Raw genomic sequence first — 11691 nt, 5'->3', positions numbered from 1 at the left:
GGTGGCTGAGGGGAGAGAGAGAAATGTAAAATAGAAACGCACAAAGAAAATTTAAATAAACTATAATCCTAAAACCCAGAGATAATTACTAACATTTTGACTTCTGAATTTATCCTATATATATACATGCACACAAATACACACAAATATGAGCATTTTTAAAAAGAAAAAGTAATACTACATTTGCAGTGTTCTATCTTGCTTTTTTCATTAAATATATCACAGCCATTTTTCTATGTCAGCAAATACACACACTTTTCATAGCTGCAAGTATGCCATTAATCATTAGCCAATTTCTTATTAAAAAACATTTGTTCCCAAATTTTCACTTTTTAAAGATGAAAAATACCATAAAATAATCAAACAAAAAACATAATAAATATTTGCACCACATAAAAAAGATAATTTTCCTTTTTATATAAATAACTTTTATAAGTCCATAATAAAAAGAACACAAAAGAACAAAAAAGGGCATCACAGAAAAAATGACTTTTAAATATACATAAAATACATTAACTATATAGAAGATATAACTATATAACTTTTCACAATAAAAGAAATGCAACTTAAAATTAAAATGAATTGTCTTTTCACTGTTTAGCTTGGCAAAGATTAAAAATAGTTTTATAACATGTTGGGGATGGTTCTCTAATATTGCTGGTGGGAGTGTAAATTGTTACAACCCCATGAAGGGCAATGTAGTAAGATTTATCAAAATTCAAAAATGCAAATTCTCTTTTGACCCAGCAATTCCACATCTAGGATTCTATTCTACAGATATATTCAAATATATATGAAATGATATATATACAGGGTTAGTCACTGCAGAATTGTCTAAACTACCAAAAGGCTGGAAACAAATGTTCCTCAGTAGAAGACTGGTTAATTACACTATGGTACATCTGATGAGTAATGCGTAACGATTAGCCATTAATAAGGATGAAGGTGCTCTGCATGTACTGAAATAGGACAATCTTCTTTTTTTTTCTTTTTAATGAAAATGTATTGACTATACATATTTGTGGGGCACAGAATTATATTTTAATACATGTACATAATGTGTGATGATCAAACCAGGGTAATTAGAGTATTCATCGTTGCAAAACTTAATCATTTCTTTGTGATGAGGACATTTGATCTCCTCTCTTCTAGCCATTTGATAACATGCAGTAAATTATTGTTAATTATAGATGCCTAGCTTAATTCCATACCACTAGAGAACTTAATCATTTCTTTGTGATGAGGACATTTGATCTCCTCTCTTCTAGCCATTTGATAACACGCAGTAAATTATTGTTAATTATAGATGCCTAGCTTAATTCCATACCACTAGAACTTATATTTCCTATCTAGCTTTTCTGTGTCCTTAGCTCCTCTCTACCCCCCTTTGTCTTTCTCTCCTTTAGTAACTGCAGTTCTGCTCTTCCTGATACAGGACAATCTTCAGCAATAATGGCTAGTTCCATTTTAGTGGTAATGCTCGGTCAGGCACTGCTTGAAATGCTTCACATATATGTTTAATAGGTAGATTGATTATCTGTGTTTAACCTACTCAAGGTCAAAGCTAGTAAGTGTTGGTGTTGGGTTTCAGACCAAGCATTCTGGCTTCAAAGTCCATGTTTTTCTTGTTAACTCCAAGATAATATCATTAATTGTCAAAAGCAAGGTACAGAAGAGGGTGCCGTTGTGTGCAAAAATGTATCTCTGGAAAAATAACCAAGAAACTGGGTACATCTGGGGAGGGTGAATGGAAGCCAGGGATGGTAGAGAGCTTTCATTTTCATTGTTTTTCCATTTATATGTATTTCAAAATAATGTTTTTAATGCTGCAATAGACATACTTGTATGTACACGCTGGCATAATTGTTACATATTTAAATAAATCCCTTGTAGCGATCAGCAGACAGAGTGCTGAGTCAGTTCCCTTTTATCTTCATTCTCCAGAGATCACAGTTCCAAGAAAGGTGGCCCAGGTCTAGCCTTGACATCTACAGGAGAACGGTGTGTCCTCAGGGCCACAGCTACATGCCTACAGCACATCACATCTGTCAGCAGCACAATTTTCTGTTTCTTAGAGGAATGTATTAATTTCACATCTCATAATTAAGCTCAAGACTAAATGTGATAAACAAAACCTAGTAGCACCAGAAAGAGCTGTTAGCAAATGTACTTATTTTGCAGCTATTTCTCAAGGTTGTAAGTTTATATAATCAAGTGTTTTCTTAGAAACGTTAGTATAAGAGCACGGCTCTTGGATAAGAATTATACATTATTAAAATCAGTCATAACTGAAACTCCAAATATATATTCTCTTACAAATGGTATATTCTGGATAGAAACAAGTAAAACAATTAGCTTGGTAGTTAGAATAATGAAAAGAAATTATTTATTCAATTACTTATATTCTCTGGCCTTCTCATGTGATACATACACATTTAAACACAGAACTCCACCTGAACTTCCTAGAAGAAAAATGGGCATGAAAAGGTAAGCTTTGTTAGTATTTTTCTGTCAGAATATGGGTTAGAATTCTCCAACATATTCTAAAAATATATTCTGCACTTCCATCCTGACATGCCATACACACCTAACCCTTTCATCCAACACCCTGCCATTCTTTTTGGTCTTCGCATCCTTTTTTCCAGGCTACAACCCTGCTCACTGATTTCCGTGGGATTACTAGGGACATTCTATTCTGAATCAGAGGCTCTCAGAGCTGGTGTAAGAGATTTTCTAAACCAATCCTTATCTGATACTCAAAACCCTTTAACAACACATAGCCACATGTCACCCAGTCAAATGACTTCAACAAAAAGCTCACTCCCTCCACATCAGCCCGTTCTCTTTTTGGACACCTCTGACCATTCAAAAGCTCTTTCTGAGAGTGAACCAGAATTAAGTAGTTTTCACCCATTGATCCTACTTCTCATCTCCTTGTAGTCACAGAGAGCAACTCTAACCCTAGGTCAATCTGAAAAGCAAACCTGCTCCATTATTCCTTCTCTAGGCTTAATATTCTGGTTTCTTCACCTGTTTTTCACAGGCTTTGAGATACCATTCCAGCCAGGTCATTCTATTCTGAGTGACAAACAATTAAATCTATTCTCAAACCTGAAAGAACCCTCAAAATTGAATTAACCACTTAACCAAAGTGGATTTTCCATTCTGGAAAAATACCATATTTCTATGGAAATGGCCCATATGTTTGATAGGAGCATCATAGGGTTCACTCATATTGATTCCATCATCCACTAAAACTCTAAAGTTGTTCACGTGTAGTGCTAAGTCCCATCTTCCCCCTCCCACAGCTGTATGGTTGGTTTCTGGGCTGGGAGCCGTACCTTGCATTCATCCCCAATAGATTTTACCCACTTAACCGTGACCCACTAATCTAATTTTTGGATGCTGGTTGTGTCAGCACACAACAGTCACTTTCCTCACCAGCTCTGAGTCAACCACAATTTGGTTAGTTGGTCTTCAGTATCTAAGTTCAATATCCAATTTACCCAAGTTGTTGGTAGAAACCTAAACTAACTCTAGAAAAGCATCCCAATCATCTGGAGTTATCCCAACACCTAAGCAGCCGCCACCTCCTTTCAATTTGTTCTGTACTCACACAGCCCAATGGCCATTTCAACATTTTTTTTGTCTACCATTCTTATTTTCAACCAGAGGGCAAGGGGAATTTCGGTTTGCAACAAATTTAAACATTTACAACTGTGATGAATAATAAAAAATGTTGAAAAGTACTAAATTGGTTCTAAAGTACAGTGTTTAAATTCCAAAAATTAAGTATTTTACATTGATTCTCTACATAGACTGCCTACATAGAAGTTCAATTAATTTTTCTGAGTTTAGCATGAATTACTATCTTACTTGAAAGAGTTATTTATTTTGGCCATAAACATTATTCAGCATTCTGTCATACATGACTGTCAAACATCCTTCCTTCTGTAGCAAACTACTCCAGGCCAGTGGCCAGTCAGGTCTATAGGCCTGCGATCTGCTAATCAGACCCTGCACACGACCACAAGCATTACTAGCGGGGCCAGACTGGCATGATGAAAAACCCAGATTAATGCTGCAGATGGTCCAGGCATTGAATTGCCTAGGAGGGTACATGAGTAGTACAGAGAGGCCTGGACACGAAGTGATACCTGGTGACACTACAGTCTAGCTCTAGCTCTGTGGCCATAGGAAACTTATGTCACCTCTCTGGGCATCAATATTGCCTTTGTGAAATAAAGACAGTGTCACCTTCTTCACAGGGTGAATAAGAGGATTAAATAAAATTAATGAGAGATGAATGAGGTAGGACTATAGCCAGGATTACATATAGGCTGGTTTCTTTCTCATTCACAGATGCCTGTGACATCAATAACACTGTCCTGCTCAGAGTTAACCTTAAATGAGAGAGTACTTCCAGAATGGGACTGAAAATGAGTGTGACAGTACTGCATGTAAGGCACTCAGCGATGTTTTCTAACTAAATGAAACCTAATACCCGATTTGAATTTATTGAATATTCATATGTTTAAAAGTTTTCCTCAAATTTTTATTTTTACATATCTCTGTTATATTTCAATCTTGTGGGATCTAATGAATACATTAGTGGACTAATTTTTTTATACCTTGCTACTCAAAATGTACACTGAGGACCAAGCACCACAGGTATCCCCAGGGAGCGTGTTAGAAATTCATAAAAATCTGCATTTTAACAAGGCACGCCAGCTGATCTGTATGAACTCTGAAATTTGAGAAAAACTGGTTTAACAGATCATAAGCTCTCTCAAGTTAACTTACTAGTGTTTTGTGCTCTATCTATATACCTGGTATACAAGGCATCTAAGAACTAGCCTTTTCAAATAATTAAAATAACACACTGTTTCTTCACACCTTGTATCTTTTATTCTTGGACTCTAGAATAAGGAGTATAAAAACGAAAAATGAAACCAAACTCCTCACCATTCCATTAAATTGGCCTCACCCATAAATGATTTAATTACTGAGGGGAGCTAAAAAAAAAAAACAACTCAAGAATATGTAGTTTTGCTTCCTGAAACTAGAAGACAAAACATCTTATAAGTACTGAAACTTTAGATTAATAGAAATTGTGCAATTTAAAATTCTGTTAAATTTCCAAAGACCATGTCTAAATCCACCTTTCCAATAACCTTCTCTTATGGAATAAGTAGTGGTAACTAGAGGTAATTTATAACTATTTTCTCCAGCATCCAAGTTAGTGTGAACTTTTTTCAGAGAGATAATTGCAACTTTACAGAAGTTTTCATGGTCGTCTTCTACTACCTCTCAAATTAAAAAAAAGAAATGACATAATTGAAAGGTCATAACTGAGAAAACAACGAGGGACTACTAACATGTCTGATATACCATTATATTTTTTCTTTTATTCCTGGGAATGGGGCACTACAAAATTATATGCTAGAATGAGTCTTTTGAAAGAAATTAGCTGGTCTTTTAATTAAGTACCTTTCTCCCATATATAATGTTAGCTGATAGCTAACAAATTTAGATCACTTAAAGAAAATGAAATGTAAATATTGACCATGATCTTTCTTTTCCATTTATTAAGTAAACACAGAGATGTGTTACATTATACTTGATTAACGGAACTAAGACTTCAGATACGATCAAACTGAAATGTGTACCAGAAAGAGTTAGATGAAATGGTTTTACCTGCTGGGTCCCTGATTGGTTCCCAGTGCAAGTCACTGTCTTTTTCCCTGATCCATCCACAAAGTCCTTGGTCAAAATTACAACTGTGTACCAGAACACCTACAAGGAAATGACCAGAAAGATGAGTAGGTCACAAACTCAAGAAACAAAAACAAACAAATTTATAGATTTGGGGTATTTATACAACAATTGTTTTCTCCTGTCCATACTTAACTGTCCCACCAGAACTTCTTTCCATGAAGTCAAAAGGAAATTACATGAATCCTTTCTCAGCACAATTGTGCATGTATGCTCAGCCGTAAAAATAGAACATACAAGTGTTGCCAACTTATGACCTTGTTATATCGACACTTATGAAATATGATTTCCTTCTCACAGCTTAAGTAATACTTTGATATGTTTTTTAAAAAGGAAATAGTGATTTATAATTATCTTTGCTCAACTGATTTAACTAGAGGAAATTAATTTGTTAAAAAAAAAAAAGTATAATTTTTCCAAATGGTACCAACAATCAACAATTTAAAAGTTATTTTCATGAAATGGAGGGAAAAAACCAAATGTCATGATAACGGTACTGAGAATGAGTCTACCTGGATCATCCTTTGCTTCCTCATCTGCACTGACTCCTCGTTCTATTTCGAATATTTCAAACAAGTCATTTGAAGGCTGCCGTGGAACTGCAAGAGAGAGGTTTTTGGTTTATTTGTTTTTGAATAAAGTATTGATAAACAGGCATTACCTTTAACAAGGGGCAGGGGGGAAAGACCTAGGCATCCCACTCATCTGGAAGAATCCAAAGTATTGAATTAACATTTCACATGAAGATTCATGAAGTTTGTTCTGCAGTAATTTATACTGTAAATATTTATCTGGGTACAACCTAAAAAGAATGATTTTCAAAAGTTTCTAAAATTCAACATAAAGGGCTAGCCAGTTAGCTCAGTGGGTTAGAAGACAGCCTTATAACACCAAGGTCATGGGTTCGGAAACCTGCGCTGGCCAGCTGCCAAAACAAGCAAACAACAAACAAAAAGTTCTTGGTCCTTATCCTAAAAAAAAAAAAAAAAAACGAAAAAATTTCAACATAAAAATAATTAAAAAGTCTTTATCTGGAAAACACATTTTAAAAGAGCTACCAATTTTTAGCAAAATGGCCACCTCCATGAAACTCTAAAATTCATCTCTATGAAAGATACATTATGAACTTTAAATTAAGTCTGTAACTGAAAATGCCTACAACTGCAGTGGATGGTTTGGCTTTCTAACCACAGCATCTGCTCCCCTCCAGTAAACTCCACACATTGCTGCACTCTCTAATATATATTTCTTACCTGGCTCCTCTGCTTGGGCAGGTTCCCTGGCTCTTTTAAGATTAAATCCAAACTTCTTGGTGTAGCATTTACAGTCCACCCCACCAAAATACACAGTACTACCCAAACATGCCATTCATTTTCATGTGTCTGACCCCCATGCTCTTTCCTGCTAATTAACCTGCCAAACTTCCCCTCTTCCTTCAAGGCCCAGCGTAAATATCACTGCCTTTGTGAAAACTTTCACGCCCCAGGCAGAACTGAATTCTTCTCTCTTGTACTCCAACAACTCATGTTTACATGCCTCTATTACACGCTTTCATAAAGAACTGCAGTTATTTACAGCCACACGTGTCTGTCCCTCTGCTAGTCTCTGAGGTCCTGGAGGGCATCAATGACATCTTATTCATGTGGCATTTCCAGGGCTTGACCTGGTGACAGACACTCAATAAGTATTTACTGAGTGAATGCAAAGATCCTGTCAGAAACTCATGTACTTTGTCAACACTTTTGCTCAAACAACACAAGTGGGACAGAGCTTAAGAATCCACGTCAAAAAATAATTGATTCATTTAAACCATTTATTTATTCATTCAATGTATATTTGATTGCCAACTAAATGCCAAGAACTGTGGTAGGCACCTAGGAGACAGGGTGAACGGGGTGAACAAGACCAACACGGACCTGGATCTCATGTGCCTGAATTCTAGTGGGAGAAGAAGACATTAAACATGGAGATAAATGAACACTGTAATTCTAAATTTTGTTAAGGGATAGGAAGGAAAAATGCCAGAAGATGTCACAGAGAGTAACTGGGTTGGGGAGCAGGGGGGTGCGTGGGCATGTTCATGATGACATGGGGAATTCTTGGCTAAAGGGCAGGGAATACTCCCTTCTCTTTGCCAGAAATTCAATTAATTAGTTCTATTTTTATAAGGCAGGGAGTAAAAGATGTAGAACACCATGAAATGAACATCAATCAAAAGGGCTCTTTTTTCAGTGATGTTCCTACTATGTCTAGTAAGAATTTTAAAAATTAAACAATAATTCCATAATATTTTCACTAATTGTTTTTAGCTTACTACTTCTGAATTTTTTTTCACAAAACAATGAAGCCCCTTCCCCTCTCACAACACACACTCACATACAAACAATAATTCCATAATATTTTCACTAATTGTTTTTAGCTTACTACTTCTGAATTTTTTTTTCACAAAACAATGAAGCCCCTTCCCCTCTCACAACACACACTCACATACACCCAGCCGGACAGGGATGGAAGACGGGAAGCTCTAGGGACACAACCTGATCATGGGTGCCCTGGGGGTGGGGCAACTTGCCTTCCTCTTTTATACCTCAAATGACTGGCAGAAATGACATCCAATTACAGCTTTCCTTTCCTTTCCTCATTTGGGGCTCTGAGAGTGGGAATGCCTCTATTATTTACTAGAAATATTACAAAGTTGTAGGCAAGCATGCTTCATTTCTCATGACATAGAGAAAGGTATAGAAACCTTATACAACAATCATTCCCTTCTCTTTTTGTAACTTATGCAAATCATCTCTGAAATGAAATAGCTCAACTCTTGAAGTACCCTATTCTAGGGCATTATGACAATTTTCAAGCCCCCCTAATTCTGCCGACAAAGGGGTGTCAAATGGCAAATAGAGTCTGGATATAGAGGGGGAGGATCATACAAAGGTTTCCTGGCACAGGGGGCTTGGGCAGGTTTTATAAAGGAAGATAAAGGAGGTCCTCTCTGAGGAAGCACGGTTATACTGAGAGAGGAAAGATGTGGAACTTTCCAAGCAAAATCATAGCATTCGGGTGGGGATGCAGGCAGCAAGTATAAAGATGGTGCTCGGAACATTTAGAGAACGGAGTTTACAGGTTTACAGTGGCTGGACAATGCTGAGAAATGGAGAAAGAGACATGGGATGAGATCATACATTTGGAAAATAGCACCCCAAAGAATTAGTCATCTAACAACTTGTAAAGCATCAGATGGTTCATAATATTTTAGGTGCTTGGTTTTCAAGAACTATTTAATTTTGCAGCATATGATCATGTACACCTTCATTGCAATTCATTGGGAAACATTCCAAGGAATTTAGAGACCTAAATTGCTCAGCAGCTATCAGTTCTTACAATTTTGTGTGCTCTCCTCTGTAACGCTGCCAAAGTACTTAACTAATTCTCGTTCCTCACACATACCAGTATGAATTACTAAGAGCTTCCCACTGAAGTGTCAAGAGAAGGTATGCTGCCCATATATTTTACAGTTTATGTGAAAATATTAAACGAAATAGTAGGAAGTAGTACGAAAAAATCATTCAGGCAGTATTATCTTACTATCTCAATTACACACAAGAAAAACAAATTTTAAAAAGGTCTAGAAAAAAGTAATAAGAAATACACCAGAGTTCCAGTCAAGATGGCGGACTAGATCGTCCCCAGTGTCACTCCAAATTTACAACTATAAAAATGTAATATCAGCCAAGCTAGGGCCACTGGAGCTCAGATGAAGAGGAGGAGAGACCTACGGAGTTCATGAAGGCAAGAAAAACCACGATTAAGAGAAAGAAAAAACGGCTCTCAGCATTTTGGACTGTGGCTGCTTTAATGCTGCAGCACATGGAGCAGGAGCTGGCAGAAGCTGCAGCTGTGCCCTTTAGATGGAATTACTTGGAAGCCAGAGGGGAGAAAAGGACTTTGGTGCCCCCCAGGACAGCAAGACCACTAATAGGGTTCCCATGAACCCACACAGAAGTGAGGAGCCAGAACAGCTGAAAAAGGGGAGCCATTCAGAGGCCGGTGAGTCATTGCAAGGGACTGTTGCAGGGCCGGTCCCATGGGAAGTGTTTGGAGCACGGGTGGCAGGGGAGATGGGCCCACCGGGAGAACACTGGGACACAGCAAGGACAGCCAATCTGCCCCCCAGTGAGCCCAGGACCACTCTGAGGAGACTGGTTGGGAATGCAGAATTGCATGGGGTGCAGTTTGATGAAAAAACTCAGGCCCAGATCAGATTTCTACACAACCCAGGTATCTGCACCGAGTATCTGGAGAGCTGGAAGTACCTATAAGGTCAACCATTAAACCCTGAGCTGCACAAAAAGTCTTCCCTAGGGAAACAGCAGAAAAGCAACAATTTACCTCAACCACACAGCTCAAGTACTGGTTCCCACAGGAAGATCCCCCATGTTAGAAGCAAGCAAGCAAAGGACAAAAACTTAGTACCAGCACAGGCACACCAGCAATGCCTTGGGGCCAATGAAGGGACATGAGGCATGGAGCCAGGGGTCCGAACCCCGCCCACAACCACTCATACCACCAGCACCTCAGGACCCCACCCAGGAACCAGAGGATTGGAGTTTGGGGGCCCGAGGCATGGAGAAGGGGACCAGACCTCCCTCCCACAACTAGGCACACCACTCCAGCACCTTGGGGCCTGCCCAAGGACCCAACACATGGAGAAGAGGACCGGACACCCCTCCCACAACCAGGCACCCCATGGCAACGCATCAGGCCTGTCCTGAGACCTGGGGCATGGAGAAGGGAACAGATCCCCCTCACACAACCAGGCACACCATGCCAGTGCCTTGGAGCCCACACTGGGAGCCGGGGCATGGAGAAGGGGACTGGATCCCCCTCCCACAACTAGGCATACTGCACCAGCCCATCACGGCCCTGCCCAGGGGCCTGACGCATGGAGAAGGGGAGTGGACCTCCCTCCCACATCCAGGCACACCGTCCCAGAGCCTCAGGGCCCACCCAGGGACTAGGGGACCAGACCCCCCCTCCCACAACCTGGCACACTGCACCAGCACCTCGGGGCCTGCCCTGGGACCCGGGGCATGGAGAAGGGGACCAGACCCCCCCTCCCACAACCAAGCACACAGTGCCAGGACCTCAGGGCCTGCCTGGGGATCTGGGGTATTGAGAAAGGGACCAGACCCCCTCCCACAACTGGGCACCCCGTGCCAGCACCCTGGGGCCTGCCTGGGGTCCTGGGGTATGGAACCGGGGACCGGACCCCCCTCCTACAACCAGCCACCCCATGCCAGCGCATCAGGCCTGCCCTGGGACCCGGGGCATGGAGAAGGGGACCAGACCCCCCTCCCACAACCAAGCACACAGTGCCAGGACCTCAGGGCCTGCCTGGGGATCTGGGGTATTGAGAAAGGGACCAGACCCCCTCCCACAACTGGGCACCCCGTGCCAGCACCCTGGGGTCCTGGGGTATGGAACCGGGGACCGGACCCCCCTCCTATAACCAGCCACCCCATGCCAGTGCATCAGGCCTGCCCTGGGACCCGGGGCATGGAGAAGGGACCAGATCCCTCTCACACAACCAGGCACACTGTGCCAGTACCTTGGGACCCACTTGGGGACCAGGGAATGGAACTGGGGATAGGAACTCTCCACAGCCAGGAACAATGCCAGCACTATGGAGCAGGCCAAAAACATCTCCTCCATGTGGGTGGCCCCTCAACCACCCCGATTACTGTGGCTGCCACAAAGGCAGCTAGATGCCACAAACACCACCCAGATGGTCCGCCAGCCACTGGAGTGAGTTTACACAAGGAGAGTCACCAGCAGAGACAAAGAAAGGAGGAGGATGTCTCTCCCCACAGAGCCCATTTTCAGAGTGACGGAAGAGACATCTGCTCTATGATAGTA

At 40.6% G+C, this 11691-nt stretch overlaps 1 protein-coding gene across 2 annotated transcripts in view; it reads right to left on the bottom strand.

The window, feature by feature from the left end:
* NPNT (nephronectin) overlaps positions 1 to 11691 on the bottom strand; it is a 77508-nt gene that overhangs the window by 6433 nt on the left and 59384 nt on the right. For both annotated transcript variants that reach the window (XM_008590328.1, XM_008590329.1), the window contains 2 exons: positions 6288 to 6374; positions 5698 to 5796 (listed from right to left, as the gene is read on the bottom strand). In XM_008590328.1, the coding sequence (XP_008588550.1) occupies positions 5698 to 5796; positions 6288 to 6374 (186 nt within the window). The remainder of the gene's footprint in view (positions 1 to 5697; positions 5797 to 6287; positions 6375 to 11691) is intronic.

Source organism: Galeopterus variegatus, unplaced genomic scaffold, assembly GCF_000696425.1.
Source record: "Galeopterus variegatus unplaced genomic scaffold, G_variegatus-3.0.2 Scaffold5996, whole genome shotgun sequence".
NCBI classification, from domain to species: Eukaryota; Metazoa; Chordata; class Mammalia; order Dermoptera; family Cynocephalidae; genus Galeopterus; species Galeopterus variegatus.
This window is presented reverse-complemented; position numbering and strand designations above follow the sequence as displayed.